Source organism: Meles meles, chromosome 21, assembly GCF_922984935.1.
Source record: "Meles meles chromosome 21, mMelMel3.1 paternal haplotype, whole genome shotgun sequence".
Classification (NCBI taxonomy): domain Eukaryota; kingdom Metazoa; phylum Chordata; class Mammalia; order Carnivora; family Mustelidae; genus Meles; species Meles meles.
The window spans coordinates 27,484,881-27,507,774 of record NC_060086.1 but is presented as its reverse complement, the minus strand read 5'-3'; the positions used below and the strand labels follow the sequence as shown (position 1 = coordinate 27,507,774).

At 36.1% G+C, this 22,894-nt stretch overlaps 1 protein-coding gene across 1 annotated transcript in view; it reads left to right on the top strand.

Moving 5' to 3' along the window:
• The window catches only part of LOC123933949 (phospholipid-transporting ATPase ABCA3-like), a 133,634-nt gene that overhangs the window by 49,333 nt on the left and 61,407 nt on the right, over positions 1–22,894 (top strand). The window contains 9 exon segments of the mRNA XM_045993739.1: positions 1,377–1,531; positions 1,772–1,927; positions 2,271–2,481; positions 11,980–12,130; positions 14,618–14,716; positions 15,233–15,389; positions 16,382–16,682; positions 20,570–20,819; positions 21,751–21,955. Coding sequence (XP_045849695.1) covers positions 1,377–1,531; positions 1,772–1,927; positions 2,271–2,481; positions 11,980–12,130; positions 14,618–14,716; positions 15,233–15,389; positions 16,382–16,682; positions 20,570–20,819; positions 21,751–21,955 — 1,685 coding nt within the window.

Below are 22,894 nucleotides of genomic sequence, written 5' to 3'. Positions count from 1 at the left end.
CTACTGGAGGTTTACCAAAGGCTTGTGGGATTCCGGTATTCTAGTTCCAGATCTGTCACTGGTCGTGAGTGAGAAAACCCACTTGCCTTGGGCACGTTTCCTCTACAGAGTGAAAGACTTCCTCCAGATTGGCATTTCATGACCAAGGGTATTTCAAGGACGGAAAGAATGAAGCACATCTGGGGTCCGATTTTCATTAAGAAAAAAGAGAAAAGACCGAACGGGTGGGGGAGGGGGGAGAATGAAAGACTTCTGCATTTAAAAAATACATGGCTGCATTATTAAATTTTGACAAGATAAAAAAAAAAAAAGAAGGAAATAGTGGAATTAATGAAACCAAAAGTTAGTTCTTTGGAAAGATCAATTAAAGTGACAGACCTTCAGCTATACTGACCAGGAAAAAAAAAAATGAAAAAGCAAAAAACAGAGAAGATTCAAATCACTAAAATCAGAAAAAAACTAAAATCACTAAACTACAGAAATAAGTCAAAGGGGGCTGATCAGCTAAACAGTCTCATTTTGGTGTATCTAAAATTAGATTGCATCGTTAAAAATGAAAACTTCTGGAATAAACATGATGATGGAGGGAAATGCTGCACAACAGGGATAATTTGAGACATGTTGGATGGATATTTCTGAACATATTTATCCTCTTGGTCATGTTTTCCTTTTTTATAATGAAGTATAATTGACATACAATGTTATATTAGTTTCAGGTGTACAACAGAGGGATTTCACAATTCTATACAATACTCGATGCTTACCTCAATAAGTGTAAAGTAGGATTAATGAATTACTGGGTTTAAAATGATATTCTTCTTTAAACTTCACCAATAATTATGAGAGCTATGGATAAAAATTATACAAATATTTTTAAACTATTTTAGGTTATTATGTGTTATCTCCCTTGACTAGAATTTAAATTCTTCAAGGATAACAAGAATATCCTCTTCAAGAATAACAAGGATAATTATCTGAGTTTTCAAGTTTTAATTAAAAGAGTTTACCATAGTGTAGGTCAATGTATGATCCTTTCACAATTACACAATTCATAAATGTCAAGTAGCCGAGGGCAATGCTGTTAAGTTCTAATATAACAAACTCTATTGTTTTTATAGACCTGAGTGACTTGTACTCATTTATATTCATTGACTATTAGAACATGAAGTTAATAAAATAAAAATAAAAATTAAATATTTTTAATCTCATCACCTCAAATAAAATTGGTATTTTATGGAATTTTCTTCTGAGAGATATTGTTAATTCTAATAAATAATCCATATATAGATTTCAAATTTAAGTTTTTAATGAAAAGTTTGTTGTCATGTTCCCTCATAAAAGCTAAGGTATTATTATGTCTTCTGCTTGATCCCTAGGTCTCTATCCTGCTACCAGTGGAGACGCCTATATTAATGGATATGACATCTCACATCAGATGGTACAGATCAGGAAAAGCCTGGGCTTGTGTCCTCAACAAAACTTGTTGTTTAATTACTTGACAGTGTCAGAACACCTTTATTTCTATTGTGTGGTAAGCCAATAAAGATATGTTCCTTTTTCCCCACTCTACTAATGTACTTTAGGTAGATTACCAACTATCAATATCCTTATTTTTAGAAATTTCAAAAACTGATTTTTGATGAATTCTCCTTTAAATGTAAAGACAGGCTAAGGAAAGAAGACACTACAGAAATAATATAAGAAAAGGCTTGTATAAAGTTTTTCTAAGGAAAAAGCTGGACACCATGTAAATTCTGGCTTCTCTTTGTAGGTAAAAGGAATACCTCGAAAGACATGTCTTCTGGAAATTGATCATATGCTGGCTGCTTTTAACCTTCTAGATAAGCGTAATGAATTTTCACGTTCACTGAGTGGAGCAATGAAGCGCAGACTCTCCATGATCATAGCACTTCTAGGGGGCTCCAAGGTGAAAAAAAAAATGGGGGGCGGGTACTAAGAATGGATCCCCACTGAAGCTAGTCTAAAAAATTTAGCCAACAAAAATCTGAGAGCTGATAAAGATCTGACACTCTAAAAGGAACCTTACAAATTAAATCCCATGTAGAATTCACATTATCAAATTATTGTAATAAATTTGTCACAGGTTTGGAATTATTCTAGAATTCCTAATTCAGTTATAGTCTAAACTGTTAGCTCAATTGAACAAGTGACTGAAAAGCAAAACCAGAGTAACCCCCATAAGTGGTAAGATCTTTGTGACAGTAGTACATAATGCTTAATTGTTATGAAATTGTTCTTCTGGTCTTCAGGTGGTGATACTTGATGAGCCAACCTCTGGCATGGACCCAGCCTCAAGGAGGGCCACCTGGGATGTCCTTCAGCAGTATAAACAGGATCGTACCATCTTATTGACCACCCACTACATGGATGAAGCTGACTTCCTGGGTGATCGAATAGCCATCATGGTCAAGGGATCCCTGCGGTGCTGTGGCTCTTCGGTTTTCCTGAAAAAAATATATGGTCTCTTTTCCTTTGATTATTTTTTGGGTATTGCTATCTCAATATTCTTCTAACATATTCTTCATGGATATTGATATCTTAGTCATATTATTTTAATATAATTTCCATAATTTTTTGTCTGTCTCCCCAAAACTTCTCTATGATTTCCTCTGTCTTTTTATGGGCTCAACTATGAGCCCTTTGAAGTAATAATCATAGTTTATTTATCTTTAATATGGAAGTATAATTGACTTGCAGTGTCCTATTATTTTCAGGTGTACCTCATAGTGATTCAGTATTTTATACATTTCAAAGTGATTCTCATGATAAGTCTAGTTATAATCTGTAACCATACAAAGTTATTACAATATTATTGACTGTATTTCCCATGCTGTATATTATATCTGCATCGCTTATTTATTTTGTATCCAGGAATTTACTCCTCTTAATCCCCTTTACTTATTTGCGTGGCCTCCAACCCCTTCTGTTTCTGGTAACTGACAGTTTGTTCCCTGTATCTTTGAGTCTGTTTTGTCTCTGTGGGTTTTTTTTTTTTTTTAGATTCTACATGTAAGTGAAATTGTTTGGTATTTGTCTTTGTCTGATTTATTTCACTTAGCATGATACCATCTAGGTCTAGCCATGTTGTTACAAATGGAAGGATTTCATTTTTTATGGCTATATAATATTCCATTGTGTATATTTACCACATCTCCTTGGTTTGTTCATCAGTGGTGGACACTTAGGTTGCTTCCATAACTCAGCTCTAGTAAATAATGCTGCAATAAACATAGGGGTGCACATATCTTTTTGAATTGGCATGTTTGTGTTCTTTGAGTAAATACCCAGTAGTGGAATTACTGGATCGTATAGTAGTTCTAATTTTAATTTTTTGAGGAATCTTCACAATGTTTTCCACAGTGGTTCCATCAGTTTCCATTTCTGCCAACAGTCCAGAGGGTTCTTTTTTCTCCGCATCCTCACCATCACCTTTTATTTCTTGTATTACAGTTTTTGCCATTCTTTTTTTCATTATTATGTTCAGTTAGCCATAGTATAGTACATCATTAGTTTTTAACGCAATGTTTAATGATTCATTAGTTACGTATAACACCCAGTGCTCATCACAACACATGCCTTCCTTAATACCCATCACCCTGTTACCCCTTCCCCTGACCCCCTCCCCTCTGAAACTCTGTTTGTTTCCCATGGGCATAGTCTCTCATGGTTCATCTCTCTGATTTCTCCTCCTTCAGATTTCCCTCCCTTCCCCTATGCTCCTCTGTGCTATTGCTTATGTTCCACATATGAGTGAAACCATATGATAATTGTCTTTCTCTGCTTGACTTACTTCATTTAGCATAATCCTCTCTAGTTCCATCCATGTTGATGCAAATGGTGAATATTCATCCTTTCTGATGGCTGAATTGTATGTGTGTACTGGAAAGGAACCAGTCAACAAAACTAAGAGGCAAAGGTGCTGGTGGCTCAGGAGTTAAGTGTCTGCCTTTGGCTCAGGTCATGATCCCAGGGTCCTGGGATGGAACCCCATATCAGGCTCCCTGCTCAGTGGAAAGCCTGCTTCTCCCTCTCCCACTCCCCCTGCTTGTCTTCCCTCTCTCACTGTGTCTCTCTCTAATAAATAAATAAAAATCTTAAAAACAACAACAACTAAGAGGAAGCCCACAGAATGGGAGAAGATATTTGCAAAGGACATTATAGATAAAAGACTGGTATCCTTGATCAAAAAAGGGCTTCTCAAACTCAACACCAAAAAACAATCCAGTCAAAATATGGGCAAAAGACATGAACAGACATTTCTCCAGAGAAGACATACAAATGGCTAGCAGACACTTGAAAATGTGTTCAACATTACTAGTCATCAGGGAAATACAAATGAAGACCACAATGAGATACCACCTTACACCAGTTAGAATGGCCAAAATTAACAAGACAGGGAATAACAAATGTTGGCAAGGATATGGAAAGAGGGAAACCCTCTTACACTGTTAGTGGAAATGCAAGCTGGTACAGCCACTCTGGAAAACAATATGGAGCTTCCTCAAGAAGTTAGAAATAGAGCCACCCTATGACCCAGCAATTGCACTTCTAGGTGTCTACCCCAAAGATACAGATATAGTGAAAAGAAGGTAAACATACACTCTAATGTTCATAGCAGCAATGTCAACTATAGTCAAACTGGAAGGAGCCAAGATGCCCTTCAACAAATGAATGGGTAAAGAAGATATGGTTTTAGCCATTCTGACAGGTGTGAAGTGATACCTCCTTGTGGTTCTGATGTGTAATTCCCTGATGATGAGTGATGTTGAGCACAATTTCATGTATCAATTAGCCTTCTATATGTCCTTGGAGAAGTATCTGTTCATGTCTTCTGCCCATTTTTAAATTGGATTATTTGGTCTTTGGTGTTGAGTTGTGTAATTTCTTTGTATATTGTGGATATTAGCCCTTTGTTTGATATCATTTACAAATACCTTCTCCCACTCACAGTGCTGTCTTCTTGTTTCGTTAACAATTTCCTTCCCTGTGCAAAAACTAGGTTTGATGTAGTCTCAATAGTTTAATTTTGCTTTTGTTTTCCTTGCCAGAGGAGACCCAACTGGAAAAATGTTTCTATAGTCAATATCAAAGAGATTACATCCTGTGTTTTCACCTAGGAATTTTTGGTTTGCAAGCATTTTCTTTTATTCTGTAGGTTGCCTTCCATTTTGTTGTTTCCTTTGTCATTCAGAATCTTTTTATTTTTTTAATTTTTAAAAAAGATTTTATTGATCTATTTTAGAGATTGAGAGAGAGAGAGAGAGTGACTGGAGGGAGTGCAGAGGGAGGGAATCTTCAAGCATACTCTCCACTGAGCACAGAGCCTGACTCAGGGCTCAGTCCCACAACCATGAGATCCTGACCTGAGCCAAAGCCAAGAATTGGATACCAAACTGACTGAGCCACCCAGGCACCCCCATAATCTTTTTAGTTTGTTGTGGACACACTTGTCTATTTTTTTTTTTCTTTGCTGTGCTTTTGGTTTCATATCCAAAAAACATCATTGCCAGGACAGATGTCGAGAAGATTTTACACAGTGTTTTCTTGTAGGAGTAGATCTTACTTTTTTCACTTGGAACCTTCTCCAGAATAGATCACATCCTGGGTCACAAATCAGGTCTCAACCGGTATCAAAAGATTAGGATTATTCCCTGCATATTTTCAGACCACAATGCTCTGAAGCTAGAACTCAATCACAAGAGGAAAGCTGGAAAGAACCCAAATACATGGAGACTAAACAGCATCCTTCTAAAGAATGAATGGGTCAACCAGGAAATTAAAGAAGAATTGAAAAAATTCATGGAAACAAATGATAATGAAAACACAACAGTTCAAAATCTGTGGGACACAGCAAAGGCAGTCCTGAGAGGAAAATATATAGCGGTACAAGCCTTTCTCAAGAAACAAGAAAGGTCTCAAGTACACAACCTAACCCTACGCGTAAAGGAGCTGGAGAAAGAACAAGAAAGAAACCCTAAACCCAGCAGGAGAAGAGAAATCATAAAGATCAGAGCAGAAATCAATGAAATAGAAACCAAAAAAACAATAGAAAAAATCAATGAAACTAGGAGCTGGTTCTTTGAAAGAATCAATAGGATTGATAAACCCCTGGCCAGACTCATCAAAAAGAAAAGAGAAAGGACCCAAATCAATAAAATCATGAATGAAAGAGGAGAGATCACAACTAACACCAAAGAATCACTATATTTATTCTTTTGTTCTGTCTTTTGATTGGAGAGTTTAATCTGTTTATATTTAATACAGATTTTGATAGGGAAGTACTACTTTGTTAATTGTGTTCTGTTTGTCTTATAATTCTTCTTATAATGCTGTCTTCATTTCTTTTTTACTGATTTTTTTGTATTGATAGGCTTTGATTTCTTTGTTTTGTGTAATTTCTAGACATATTTTCTTTGGTTATCATGGGACTAACGTAAATATAACTTCATATTATAAGCTGATAACTTAAACTCCATTGCATACAAAAAACTCTTCTCTTTATTTCCCTCACATTTTAGTTATTGATGGCACACATATATATTTGTATTGTGTAATTATGTATTGCATATCTTATTTTTAGTTAACATGTTTTAGTAATAATATTTACTTTTAGTTATAGTTTTTTAATACTTTTAACTTTTATAGTAGGATTAAAAGTAGCTTACCCACCATCATTACAATATACATTATTCTATATTTGTATATTTACCATTATTTGTGAGATTTATGCTTTCATATAAATTTGTATTACTGGTTTGCATCCTTTTTTTTTATTAAGCTTTTCTTTTTAATTTTTTTAATTTGTTTATTTACAGCATAACAGTGTTCATTGTTTTGGCATCACACCCAGTGCTCCATGCAGTACGTGCCCTCCCTATTACCCACCACCTGGTTCCTCAACCTCCCACCCCCCCCCCCCGCCCCTTCAAAACCCTCTGGTTGTTTTTCAGAGTCCATAGTCTCTCATGGTTCATCTCCCCTTCCAGTTTCCCTCAACTCCCTCTCCTCTCCATCTCCCCATATCCTCCATGTTATTTGTTATGCTCCAAAATAAGTGAGACCATATGATACTTGACTCTCTCTGCTTGACTTATTTCGCTCAGCACAATTTCTTCCAGTCCCGTCCATGTTGCTACAAAAGTTGGGTATTCATCCTTTCTGATGGAGGCATAATACTCCATCGTGTATATGGACCACATCTTCTTTATCCATTCATCCGTTGAAGGGCATCTTGGTTCTTTCCACAGTTTGGCGACCGTGGCCATTGCTGCAATAAACATTGGGGTACAGATGGCCCTTCTTTTCACTACATCTGTATCTTTGGGGTAAATACCCAGCAGTGCAATTGCAGGGTCATAGGGAAGCTCTATTCTTAATTTCTTCAGGAGTCTCCACACTGTTCTCCAAAGTGGCTGCACTAACTTGCATTCCCACCAACAGTGTAAGAGGGTTCCCCTTTCTCCACATCCTCTCCAACACACGTTGTTTCCTGTCTTGCTAATTTTGGCCATTCTAACTGGTGTCAGGTGGTATCTCAATGTGGTTTTAATTTGAATCTCCCTGATGGCTAGTGATGATGAGCATTTTTTCATGTGTCTGATAGCCATTTGTATGTCTTCGTTGGAGAAGTGTCTGTTCATATCTTCTGCCCATTTTTTGATATGATTATCTGTTTTGTGTGTGTTGAGTTTGAGAAGTTCTTTATAGATCCTGGATATCAACCTTTTGTGTGTACTGTCATTTGCAAATATCTTCTCCCATTCCGTGGGTTGCCTTTTTGTTTTGTTGACTGTTTCCTTTGCTGTGCAGAAGCTTTTGATCTTGAGGAAGTCCCAAAAGTTCATTTTTGCTTTTGTTTCCTTGGCCTTTGGAGACATATCTTGAAAGATGTTGCTGTGGCTGATATTGAAGAGGTTACTGCCTATGTTCTCCTCTAGGATTCTGAGAGATTCCTGTCTCACGTTGAGGTCTTTTATCCATTTCGAGTTTATCTTTGTGTACGGTGTAAGAGAATGGTCGAGTTTCATTCTTCTACATATCGCTGTCCAGTTTTCCCAGCACCATTTATTGAAGAGACTGTCTTTTTTCCATTGAATATTTTTTCCTGTTTTGTCGAAGATTATTTGACCATAGAGTTGAGGGTCCATATCTGGGCTCTCCACTCTGTTCCACTGGTCTATGTGTCTGTTTTTATGCCAGTACCACACTGTCTTGGTGATCACAGCTTTGTAGTAAAGCTTGAAATCGGGTAACGTGATGCCTCCAGTTTTGTTTTTGTTTTTCAACATTTCCTTAGCAATTCGGGGTCTCTTCTGATTCCATACAAATTTTAGGATTATTTGCTCCAGCTCTTTGAAAAATATCAGTGGAATTTTGATCGGAATGGCATTAAAAGTATAGATTGCTCTAGGCAGTATAGACATTTTAACAATGTTTATTCTTCCAATCCAAGAGCATGGAACAGTCTTCCATCTTTTTGTGTCTTCTTCAATTTCTTTCATGAGTGTTCTGTAGTTCCTCGAGTACAGGTCCTTTACCTCTTTGGTTAGGTTTATTCCCAGGTATCTTATGGTTCTTGGTGCTATAGTAAATGGAATCGATTCTCTAATTTCCCTTTCTGTATTTTCATTGTTAGTGTATAAGAAAGCCACTGATTTCTGTACATTGACTTTGTATCCTGCCACGTTACTGAATTGCTGTATGAGTTCTAGTAGTTTGGGGGTGGAGTCTTTGGGGTTTTCCATATAAAGAATCATGTCATCTGCGAAGAGAGAGAGTTTGACTTCTTCCTTGCCAATTTGGATACATTTTATTTCTCTTTGTTGTCTGATTGCCGTTGCTAGAACTTCTAATACTATGTTGAACAAGAGTGGTGAGAGTGGGCATCCTTGTCGTGTTCCTGATCTCAACGGGAAGGCTGCAAGCTTTTACCCATTGAGGATGATATTTGCTGTGGGTCTTTCATAGACAGATTTTATGAAGTTCAGGAATGTTCCCTCTATCCCTATACTTTGAAGCGTTTTCATCAGGAACGGATGCTGGATTTTGTCAAATGCTTTTTCTGCATCAATTGAGAGGACCATGTTGTTCTTCTCTCTTCTCTTATTGATGTGTTCTATCACACTGATTGATTTGCGAATGTTGAACCAACCTTGCAACCCAGGGATGAATCCCACCTGGTCATGGTGGATAATCTTTTTAATGTGCTGCTGGATCCTGTTTGCTAGGATCTTGTTGAGAATCTTAGCATCCATATTCATCAGTGATATTGGTCTGAAATTGTCCTTTTTGGTAGGGTCTTTGCCTGGTTTGGGGATCAGGGTAATGCTGGCTTCATAAAAAGAGTCTGGAAGTTTTCCTTCTGCTTCAATTTTTTGGAACAGCTTCAGGAGAATTGGTGTTATTTCTTCTTTGAAAGTTTGGTAGAATTCCCCAGGGAATCCGTCAGGTCCTGGGCTCTTGTTTTTGGGGAGGTTTTTGATCACTGCTTCAATCTCATTACTAGATATCGGTCTATTCAGGTTGTCAATTTCTTCCTGGTTCAATTTTGGGAGTTTGTAGCTTTCCAGGAATGCATCCATTTCATCTAGGTTGCTTAGCTTATTGGCATATAACTGTTGGTAATAATTTCTGATGATTGTTTCTATTTCCTTGGTGTTAGTTGTGATCTCTCCCTTTTCATTCGTAATTTTATTAATTTGGGCTTTCTCTCTTTTCTTTTGGATTAGTGTGGCCAATGGTTTATCGATCTTATTCTTTCAAAAAACCAGCTTCTAGTTTCATTGATACGTTCTACTGTATCTCTCGTTTCTACCTCATTGATCTCTGCTCTAATCTTGATTATTTCCCTTCTTGCATGTGGAGTTGGTTTGATTTGTTGTTGATTCTCCAGTTCTTTAAGGTGTAGAGACAGCTGGTGTATTCTGGATTTTTCAATGTTTTTGAGGGAGGCTTGGATGGCTATGTATTTCCCCCTTAGTACCGCCTTTGCTTCCTTTTTTTTTTTTTTTTTTTAAGAATACTTTCCAATTTGAGGATTTGAAGAACTCCCTTTGGCATTTCTTATAATGTAGATCTAGTGGTAATGAATTCTCTCAGCTTTTGTGTATCTAGGAAAGTCTTTCTCCTTCATTTTTGAAAGATAGTTTTGCCATATAGAGTACTCTTGGTTGGTATTTTTTCTTTCAGCACTTTAAATATATCTCGTTATTCCTGCTAGCCTTCAAGATTTCTGCTGAAAAATCAGCTGTCTAATGAGCAGTCCCTTGTATATAACAACTTGCTTTTCCCTTGCTGCTTTTAAAATCTTCTCTTTGTCTTTGACTTTTTACTATTTGATTTATAATGTGTCTTATTGTAGATATCTTTGGATTCATCTTGTTTAGATCCTTTGCATTTGTGACTCTGAATCCCCATTTCGTTTCCTTGGTTGGGAAGTTTTCAGCCATTATTTCTTTGAATAAACATTCTAGCTCCTCCTCTTCCTCCTTCCTCTCTCTCTCCCTCTCTCCATTAATGGGACTCCCATATTGTATATATTGCTCTGCTTAGTGATACCCCAAGTCTCTTGGGCTTTATTTATTCTTTTTCATTTTTTTTCTTTTTGTTCCTCTGAGAACAGTTTCCAGTGACTTGACTTTGAGGTCAGGGTTATCCTTTGAGGTTATCTTTTTGTCCACTTTATGTAGTCCACTTTTGAACCCTTATAATGAATTTTTCATTTTAGTTATTATATTCTTCAGCTCTATGACTTCTTTTTGGTACTTCTTAAACTTACTGTTTCTTTGTTGAAATTCTCGCTTTGTTCATGTGTTGGTATCCTGACCTTGGTGAGCATCTTTATAATGTTATTTTAAACTCTGTCAGGTAAATTATTTAGATCTCCATTTAATAGAGTCATATTCTGGAGATAATATTTTTCCTTTGTTTGGAAAACATTTCTATTTCTTCTTCTCTATTTTTTCCATCACATTTAGGGCTCTATTTTCTAGTTTCCTTTCATGTTTTTTTAATGATTAAATTTGTGACTATAATAATAGTGGGACAGAAGTAATTGATATTTATCCCCAGAAAATGGTATACCCTGGTCTGATAGGCCACTATTATGGAAGACTTAGTCACTATAATCTATATTTGAGCAAATACTGGGATTTATTACACCTTTGTATAGATTCTCTCCATCACTGTCTTCAAATGTTTTAGTAATAGGATCAGGATTTTACTCTTAGCAGAGGTTGGGATCTGTACATGAATGAGATCATGGAGATCTCTTTAAGCTATAGTCCAGTTCCCAGCTTTTTGTATCTAACAAATGCTCTTTGATTTCCATTTCTGCACTATTTTCTTCACCTTAAAGGTTTTCTGTCTACCCTGCTTCCCTCTCTCTAACCTTCAAAGGGCCATTGCAATGAAGGGCTGATGTACCACAGAAGAGTTTCTCTCAGCTCTTTTTCTGCCCTGAGCTGTCAGAATACCATTGCAATGTTTTCCACAAAGTTCTGGAGTGCCCCGGAGACATTTTTTTCTACTTCTTGCCCTTTCTTCCAGCTTTTTAAGACAAGTATAGTGTATCTGGTGGAGGTGGAGAATACTTTGGAAAGATTTCTCAGATATCTGATGGAAGGGACTTTTATCTGATTAATTTACTGCCTTACTTATAATAGGCACCAAATAGATATCTGTTTAATGAATATTAACCTTGTCTTCTCAGATCTCAATGTCAATAGAATAAAAGGCCATATAACAGAGATTTTTTTCCATCTCTGTTCTATCAGTCCCTAAGAAAATTAATGAAATTATGAAAGAAGTACTAATTAGACTTTTTAGACTTAAAGTCATATGATTAACATGCCTTATCTTCTTTTAGCTCACCCAAAACATGGAAAGCCAACTATAGTCTCCCAAGAATATTGGAAATACAAAATTGTTTCATTTGTTCTTCTAAGTGGATTTTCTCAGGTGTGGGATACCACATTGTCATGGTGAAGGAAGCTCAGTGTAATGTTGAAGAAATCTCCAAATTGCTTCAGCATTATATACCAACAGCCACTTTGGAGAAGAATGTTAATAAAGAAGTATCTTTTATTCTACCCAAAGAGTACGCCCACAGGTATGAGTCCAGAGCATGCAAAATGATTAATGTTTAGACAACCAGATATCATTATTGCTTTCCCAGGCCTCTTCAGGCTTAATAAATAGAGTTTATTTAACAAGCCAAAACTCCAGTCATTGCTGTCACTTGCACTGAAAAGAAGGATGCCACATTTGGCTATAGATTACTGGTTTTAATTGGTTATTACTGATCGTATGTTTTGGTGGAGTCAAAATTGTTGAGTGAAGTGAACAGAAATATAAATGAGATGAAAATGATTTAGTGGTTGCTCTTGAAGCCAAGGTGACGGGAACTCAGTGTAAAAAGGCAGTTTGATTGCACTCACTAGCCCAGTTTTTCATCAAAGGTAGTCACAAAGAATATACCTAATATAACCATCCTGATAAAGGGAAATGAAAACTAAGTATACTCATCAGTGACTTTGAGAGTATAATATTTTTCTCTTTTTTTAATATATAAGTAGGTAGTTATAGTATTTCCTCAAGCCAGTTGTCCTATTCCAGAAGAATATGAAGAGTTTTAATGCTCTCTTTTCTAGGAAAAGGAGGAATGTGTCAAAAGTAGGAAAAAAAGGAAAAGGAACTGCATCATGTCAACATTGTTTATTTAGTAAATCTGAAAGTTCTTGAGAAGCAGCAGCATAGAATAGTGTGATCAAGCAGCAGAATGGAACCAAGACTCTATCCATAAGCTGGAATGAGTGAATTAAATATCATGGAGAATTAGAAATAAAATTCTAGATATGTATCTTCAGCGATACATGGTGGTTGACTCATTCAGAAAAGTTGGGAACCAAATGGGTATTTTGGCCCATTGTGATAGTTGTGATCCATGTGAAGCTGCAGAGTCTCTCTGAAGGAGACATAAAGTTAAAGCACTTGCTTAAACTTATCACACTATCTGCCTATCCTCATTCATATGGACAAAAATGACATTCTCAAAGAATGTCTAAAACAGGAAATGAAAGTATTCTGAAGCAGATGATGTCTTTTATCATCATAGTTATAGTATCTTCTTCATATTTTATCATATCTTCATATTTGAAAGCAGAAGATCTTTATCGTCTATTCTTACTAATCATTGGGGCTTAAGAGAACAGGAAAAGGAAGAAGATCCAAGAGGTGAACTATTAATTTTAGATTACTGGGCCATATAATGATGCACTGACTCCAGAATAAACTTGGAAGTCATGAAATGAGGGAAGAATGTGTTTTTCTAACAGGGAGATGTTTTATTTAAAAAAAAACAAACAGTTTTTTAAAAAGTCAGCTCCACATCCAGCATGGACCCCAACACAGGATTTGAACTCACAACCCTGAGATCAAGACCTGAGCTAAGATCAAGAGCTGGACACTTAATTGACTGAGCCAACCAGGTACCCCTAATAGGGAGATATTTTAAACTAAGAAATGGAAAAAAAAATTTAAAGAAGAAGAAATAGCTATGAATCTATTTTTTTCAGAATATAATATAAAAAAATATGAAATGATGGTTGAATTCTTGGTGATCTTCATTCCAGCTAAGATTTTTATAACTGATAGTAATTGAACAGTAACTTTTTTTAAGATATTATTCTAGTATGGAGTTACTTACAAATCTAAATAAATAATAAGGAAGAGAATAAGCATTTTAGTTGCATATACCTGTATTCTGATACATTGAATACTGAAGAAAATGGACTTAAAACATGTGAAGGGCTGTCATGTGGGTAGATTATACCTGTTCTATATAATTAATGGTGTAAGTTTAGAACTAATGTGCAAAACTAAATAGAATTAAGTGGAAAATAATATGTTTGATTATGGAGGAAATTTTGATCTTCCAAAAGAGGGAATTTTGAATTCCTCCAACATTGAGAGTGTGCATACATAGTTTACATGGTCCTCTCTGAGAATATATTTGATGGTTTTTGAAGCCTAGAGGTTTTTGGAAAAGATCATCTTATAAATGTGAAGTACTGTAAATTCTTCCCAGGGAAACTATTCTTTAAACATCTTGATATCTCTACGCTGCCTCTGGCTCAAATTCCATGGTTTTTCTTGACTATTGAATCACTTGATTCTGTCTATGCCTCCCATTTCTGCTGCACCTTCTCCATTGTCTATGCGAGTGACTTTTTTCTCCTGTTAATCTGAATAATCTTTTTAAAAACTTACTGAATAATAAGAACCATAGCATTTATATGTGTGTGATAAGTTAATTCATGTGAGCTAGCTAGTGTTATTAGCATATAGAGTCTCTTGGTAGTTTATTAGAAGACCAAAATTATGTGTTTTCAAGAACTAGTGTGAGAAACAATGCACGAGAGCAGTTTACTTGTTTCTGTATTAATTACCGACGTGAAGAATGAGCTACATTGTCCCCACAGCTGAAGGGAAATCAGTGCAGAATAATGTGAAAATCTTCTGATTTGGTACTAACTTTTATTCCTCCCCTTCTCACTTTTCCTTCCCCTTATTATTTTTTTTTCTATTCATATTCTAGCTTTGAAGCTCTATTTACTGATCTGGAAAAGAAACGATATGACTTAGGCATTGCTAGCTTTGGTGCCTCTATTACTACCATGGAAGAAGTCTTTTTTAGGTGAGCAAGGATGCATAGGGAAAATAAAAACCATTGGGGAGGAAGAACCACATCTTGGTCCCTTTTTTAAACTCACCAAACTCAGAGTCACACAGTAGAAATTTAAGAGGTGTGGAGAGGTAAGAGAACTGACATGATTTTTTTTATGGTAATAACCCTGGAAAAAAACACCACTATCATTTTTTTTTTAAAAGAACAGATATTTTGGTTTACCCGAAGTATGAATTAGACGTTAATCTTTAACTTGAATCAGTTCAACGTAATTAAACATTCAATAGCTTTGCCCTAGTTTTCTTAGCCTTACTATGGTCTGCCAGCAATCCTGTGACTGGTGTTTGGGAACCACTCCTTTACCAGAGTTCCCCTGTGGCCTCCATATAATGCCCCTGCCAAGTCAGTAAGCAAACCCAGGAGCCTTCTGAGTTGAATGTTGTTAACTCACATTCTCCAAACAAGATATTATGAGGGTAGAGTTGAAATTAAATGATTTGTGCTATTTTTTTTTTTTTAATGTAGAGTCAGTAATCTGGAAGATTCACAAACAGGTATCCAAGCTACCCAAACTCCACCTCCCTCTGTGATGAGTGAAGTCTCAATTAAGAACCAGAATTGGAGTATGCCAAGCAATTTTTCTACCACAAATGAAATCCCTGCTATTGTGTTTAATACTGGGGTAAGGGCCTTTGCTAAGAAACCTGACGTATATTTACTTGATTAGGGCACAGGAAGTACATTTTTGTTTACTATTTGAACAAAGGTTCTGTGGAGTTTTTAATCACTGCACCCTACCAGACAGGGAGCACTCTGTACCATAACCTAATTAATTTCCCAATGCAGAAGGAATGAAGTCTAGGCAAAAATTTCAGTTCTCACTCTCACCATTGCTATTCCTCAGTTTTTCTTTATGTCTTAGAATTCTTTTTTTTTTTTTTTTTCCCCAAATTGCTAACCCCAAAATTTGGTAGTTCACTGAAGCTGGAGTGAACTGGAAAGAGCATGATTTTTGGTAATCAAACATGCCCAATATTATAAGTTTTTGCAGTGGGAATTGATAATACATAAGGGATCTTTCCCTAATGAGTGCAGTCCTCTGCACGGGAAGTCCCTATGAGTTGCCCAGCATTTCTTTCCTTCTCCTTCTAATTAGCTCTTCATCCTATAAAGAAGCCTGGTTTTCTCTAGTGTTAGGAGTCTGGGGGAAATCATCCTGTTGCGATTTCAGGTGTGTTATATGAAAAGGCAGACCTTAAACACTATTTAAATACCTTGCAACAGAGGTCAGCAAACTTAACATAAGGGAATAATAGATATGTAAAGTGGGGGTGGCCACGTGGTCTCTCTTGCAATCGCTCTATTCTGTCCTTGTAGCACAAAAACAACCATAGATGACACAGAAATGAATGGGTATAGCTGTGTTCCAGGAAAACTTGATTTACATAAACAGGTCGTAGTTTGTTAACCCCTGCCATATAAGGAAAAGACTGATCATACTCTTATGTAATATCATACTGTGCTTAGATTCTATTCTCAGTTTTATTTAGATAAATTTTATATGTCTTGTACATAAAATTCCAGAGTGTTCATTCATCTTAATGAATTTGATCATGAATGATCTGTTTGGGTCCATGAATTTTGTAATATTATGTTTCTTTCTTCCTTCTTTAGTATTCCCTCTATCACCAGCAGTTCTGTGCCCTGTTCATAAAAAGGGCGATGTTCAGTTGACGGAACTGGAAACTGATTTTGCTACAGATCCTGGCACTTCTAGGTTCCTTTACTTTTCTCTCAAAGGCTGATAAGTTTTTACATAATAATTATGAAAAGCCCAGACAAATGGATTTGGATCAATATGGTCGAACAATTGTGCCTTTTTCTGTTTCTGGTAATTCTAATTTGACCCTGATTTTCCTAAAACATCTTGGGAGTATGCTAGAGTCTCACAAACACATGCTTAAGGAAGTACAAGGTAAGACTCAAGAGGTAAAAAAGACTGCTGCTCTTAGATGAAGATCTGGTTGTATGATTTGCAAAGAAGGTAAAATGTATATTGGTTACAGTATAAATACTTAATGTGATAGCTCCTCTGAATACATTTATTTTTAAGATAGTAATAATAAAAATTTACATTTACTGAGCATTTGTTTTTGGCAAGAACCCATCTAAGTATTCTACCTGTATATCATTTAATCTGAGCAATCACCCCGATTTAGTAGGTATTTTTATTACAGGCATCAGTTAAATGAGGAGCACTGACATTTAAGGAAGCTCAGAAGTTTGCACCAAATCAGACATGTAGTAAATACAGAGACTTGAATTTAACCTGTCCTACCTGATGTCTGCAAATCACTCACTGCATGACATTACCTCTCTGATCATAAAGTCTATTCTCTTTCAAGTCATCATTTCCTCCTAGATTATATATATATATATATATATATATATATTTTTTTTTTTTTTTTTTTTTTTTACTTTTTTTTTAAACTGCCACCTGATGAACAGTGTTCTTCTGAGTTAGCAAACAGCCTGTATTACTGGCAAACCTGTGTGGTTCTTTTTTCCCTCTCATTAAGGTTCTGTTGTGAAAATATATTTTAGAAATTATTGTTCCTTATAATACTGATTCTACAACCTACAAGTAATAGATTGGCTGACTACAAGTAATTGTCCCTATTATTCCTCCACTATAAATAGTACATAAGCATTTGTTAACCAGGGTCACACAAAAGGACAGAGGATAAAGGATAAAATCATTACTTTTTAAAAATTACAGTATACTACTTATTTTAAAAAGTGAAGTGACTAACTGAATATGTTTGTTATATTGATAATGAGACTAAATGCAATAGAATAATACAGTAGCACACTGATATCCATTTTCAATTGTTATTGTTTCATTCATTAGCTAGAAATTATCTAGACACAGGGAGATAATACTTAGGCGTAACTAATCTCACTTTGTTTTAAGAAACTTACATGTACTTTTCTTTTTTTTTTAAGATTTTATTTATTTATTTGACAGAGATCACAAGTAGGCAGAGAGGCAGACAGAGAGAGAGAGAGAGAGAGAGAGAGAAGCAGGCTCCCTGCGGGTCAGTGAGCCCGATGTGGGGCTCAATCCCAGGACCCTGGGATCATGACCTGAGCTGAAGGCAGACACTTAAAGACTGAACCTCCCAGGCACCCCTTAGCTGAGTATTTTCTTTTTCTTTATTTTTTATTTTTTACTAACATATAATGTATTATTTGTTTCAGGCATACAGGTCTGTGATTCATCAGTCTTAAACAATTCACAGCAATCACCATAGTACATACCCTCCCCAATGTCCATCACCCAGCCACCCCATCCCTCCCATCCCCCTCCATTCCAGGAACCCTCAGTTTGAGATTAAGAGTCTCTCTCTCTTTTTTTTAAGATTTTATTTATTTATTTGAGAGTGAGAGAGAGCATGAGAAGGTAGAAGGTCAGAGGGAGAAGCAGACTCCCCATGGAGCTGGGAGCCCGACGCTGGACTTGATCCTGGGACTCTGGGATTATGACCTGAGTTTAAGGCAGTCACTTAACCAACTGAGCCACCCAGGCACCCTAAGAGTCTCTTATGGTTTGTCTCCCTCTCTTGTTTCATTTTTCCCTCTCTTCCCTATGATCCTCTGTCTTATTTCTCAAACTTCTCATGTCAGTGAGATCATATGATAATTGTCTTTCTCTGATTGACTTATTTCGTTTAGCATAATACCCTCTAGTTTTATCAACGCCATTGCAAATGGCCAGATTTTGGGGGGTTTTTTGATGGCTGCATAATATTTCAATATATAGATAGATAGATATTGATATATATATATATTATATATAATATATATAATAGATCTATTATATATATCTATATATATATTATATATATATAAGATCTTATATATAAGATCTATTATATATCTATATTATATATATTAAATATATCTATTATATATATAATAGATATAATACATCTATATACAATAGATCTTATATAAAATCTATATAATAGATCTTATATATAATAGATATATATAAAATATATATAATAGATATATTATATCTAGATAAATTAATATCTAGATAATAGATCTATATAATAGATTTTATATAATAATATATATAATAGATCTTATATATAATATATGTATTAAATATACCTATTATATATATTAAATCTATCATATATAATATATATAATAGATATATCTAGATATGATATATCTATCTAGATATCTATATATATATGTAGATTCTAGATAGATATTGATATATATCGATATCTACCTATCTATAAACACACACACACACACACACACACATACATACATACATACCACATTTTCTTTATCCATTCATCTGTTGATGGACATCTGGGCTCTTTCCATATTTTGGCTATTGTGAACATTGCTGCTATGAACATTAGGGTGCACATGCCCCATCAGGTCATACATTTGTATCTTTAGGATAAATACCCAGTAGTGCGATTGCTGGGTCGTAGGGTAGCTCTATTTTCAACTATTTGAGGAACCTCCGTACTGTTTTCTACAGAGTGGCTACACCAGCTTCCATTCCCACCAATAGTGTAGGAGGGTTCCCCTTTCTCTGTGTCCTTGCCAATACCTATCTTTTCCTGACCTGTTAATTTTACCCATTCTGAATTGTGTGAGGTGGTATCTCACTAGCTGAGTATTTTCTAATTAACCTGTCCACCAGTTTCCTGTCTACTCTTTATTTTTGTCCAACCTGCCATTTCTTAATCATAATTGATTAAGATAATTGATTATATTTTTCAATTCTAACATCAATATTTGGTATTTTCTATGGACTCCAGTTCTCTGGTAAGTATTCTGTCTCTTATATCTACTTTATATGTCGATCTATTTCTATTATTTGTGCTTTTTCTTCGTTCTGTTTTTTGGTATACGTAGTAATTTTTTAATTGAATGCCAGATATATGTATGAAAATTATGTAGACACTACTTGAGATTATCTTCTCCAGAGGAAGTTTAATTTAACTCCTAAAAGGCACTGAGTTTAAGGGAAGATCTAAATCCAATCAGGGATTCAAGTGCTTTGAGACTGGGTTGAAATTTTTATATGAACTGACCTATATCTTACTCACTCTGATAGTATATCCCTTTAGGAGCCCCCACTGAAATCTTGAGGATTTACCAGTGCATTCCATCACTTATAAATCTAAAATGCCTTAAAGAAAAAGAGGGTTTGGAATGTTTGGCTCAATTGGGTGCATTTCAGTCCTTCTCGGGGCTTATCCCCCAAATGATCAACATTTGCTTTTTTAGATATCTAATACTTTCAAAGAGGTGATTTCTTATTTATTCAATCCAGCTTTTTTAAATTTTCATGGTTTTATTTTCTGCTTTAAGCAATAAGATCTATAAGTGGAAATACTTACGGATGTTTTTAAGATAGATTAGGGGAGCCTGGGTGGTTCAGTCAGTTAAGCATCTACCTTTGGCTCAGGTCATGATCCCAGGGTCCTAGGCAGGGAGCCTGCTTCTCCCTCTCCTCCCCATTCATGCTCTCTCCCTCATAGGTAAACAAAATCTTTAAAAACAAAAGATAGATAAGTTAAGAAAATCTATACCATGTTGCCTGTGTTTTCTCAGTGAAGTAGCAATCTAGGTCATAGGCTAGGAAGTAAGAGAGCTTGGAATTTAATGATAAAATGTTTGCAGGGAATAACAAATGTTTGGGAAATAATCATAAGAAACTTGAAAGGGATGAGAATGAAGTAAAATTATTTGTTCCTTTTCCCAACATACATTGTAGATAATTTCTTCATGGGTAACCTGACCAGTGTTATTTCCTCATCCTAGGTGACCTACTGAAATACTTAATGGAAAATGAAGATTGTATTCACTTGTGCATTGTCGCATTTTCCATTGAGGTGAAGACAAATAAAATAATTCTTACTGGTCTTTTCAACTATCAGGCATATCATTCACCATCTCTGACCCTGGCAATATTAGACAATATTCTCCTCATGACAATTGCTGGCTCTAATGCTTCCATAACGGTCTTCAATAAACCTCAGCCACACTTTAAGGATAAAAAACAAAGTGGAACGTAAGTTATTCTTTTTATTAAAATTTGGTATTTCTTTTTTCTTTTTGTGTTTTTCTGTCTGATTTATTTCATTTAAGCATAATGCCCTTGAGGTCCATTTCTGTTGTTGCAAATGATAAGATCTCATTTTTAAGGCTAAATAATATTTCATTGTGTGTGTGTGTGTGTGTGTGTATCTCACATATTTTTTTTCCTTTTTTTCCTTTTTTATTTCTTTTCAGTGTTCCAAAATTCACCATTCCAGAATTCACCAGTATGCACCACACCCAGTGCTCCATGCAATACGTGCCCTCCTTAATACCCACCACCAGGCTCACCCAACCCCCACCCCTCTCCCCTCCAAAACCCTCAGTTTTTTCTCAGTGTCCACAGTCTCTCATGGTTCATCTTCCCCTCCAGTTTTCCCTAAATCCCTTCTCCTCTCCATCTCCCCATGTCCTCCGTGTCATTCCTTATGCTCCACAAGTAAGTGAAACCATATGATAATTGACTCTCTATACTTGACTTATTTTACTCAGCATAATCTCTTCCAGTCCCACCCATGTTAGTACAAAAGTTGGGTATTCATCCTTTCTGATGGAGGCTAATACTCCATAGTTTATGTGGACCATATCTTCTTTACTTATTAAAGATTTATTTATTTATTTGAGAGAGAGAGAGCAAGAGCAGAAGCAAGGGGAAGGGTCAAGGGAGAGGGAGAAGCAGACTCCCCACCTCAAGGCTAGATCCCAAGACCCCAGGATCATGACCTAAGCTGAAGGCAAATGCTTAACCAATTGAGCCACCCAGGTACCCCTAAAATTTGATATTTCAAATGTATCTCTCCTATCTTGCATGATTACATTTACATGATTAAAAATAGCTATTGGTAGAAATTTATGTTTTCTGCTGTATTGATTTCCTGATATATCTACTTTTTTTCCTTCTGTAGATTATCGGATGGAGTCCAGGTGGCCTTATATATACATTTTGGCATGGCTCTTTTAAGCAGTGGCTTTTCTCTCCTGACAGTGACTGAACGAGTGACTAAAGCAAAGCACATCCAACTTTTGGGTGGGGTTTCTGTCCCTGTGTACTGGCTTTCTGCTCTACTGTGGGATTTCATCATCTTCTTCATTACCTGCTGCTTACTACTTGTAAGTGTTAGATACAGTTTGTTGAGGGTTCATTTTCCTTCTGTACCCCCAGAAAATTCCCATTTTCTAAATATGTAACTCAAAATTGGGAAATAGGGCCTTCAAAGAGGTGATAAAGTTAAAATGAAGTAGCTAGGGTATGCCCTAATCCATTCTGACTGGTATGCTTTTTAAGAAGAAGATATTTGAACATACAAAAAGACACAAGGAGTGTGCATGCACATAGTAAAGACCATGTGGGGACACAGCCAAAAGGTGGACATTTGCAAGCCAAGGAAAGAAGCCTTAGAAAAACCAAGCCTAAGAGCAGATGGTGGGGTAGGAGGATGCTAGGCTCATCTACTCCCAAGAACAGAACTGGATAACTATCAAATAATTCTAAATACTCCAGAAATCAAACTGAAGACTGACAGAACAAACTCCACAACTAAAGGGAGAGAAGAGTCACATCATAGAAGGTAGGAAGTGTGGAGACTGGTTTAGGGGAGAAATAGATCACTGATGCTATGAAGGGGAGGGAGCTGTGGTCACAGAGAAGAGTGAGAGAGAGTAGAGCATAAGGCAATGCACAAGGCAAACATTTTCCTAAAGCCACGGCTGGGAAAATGAGAGGGTACGATTTTGGTGAGTTCTTGCAACCATCAAGGCTTAAAGCCTGGATTTTTAGAAGTCAACATGTTTGGCTAAGATAGAGCCATGAAAGCACTATGCTGCTCCTGAAACATAGAAACAATGATCTGAAAAAACACCTGGGGGTGTGGGGGGAGATTATTTGCTCTTCTCAGAGTGCTTCCCTGAGAGGCAACTTTCACAGAAATACCTCCCTGAGAGACAAAGGAACTGGCTGGTACTATTTGACCCCGCTGCCCCTCATCATAAATACACAACCACCTTCAGGAAGCAGCGCAGCACCTACACAAGCAAGCTGCCTAACTTGCT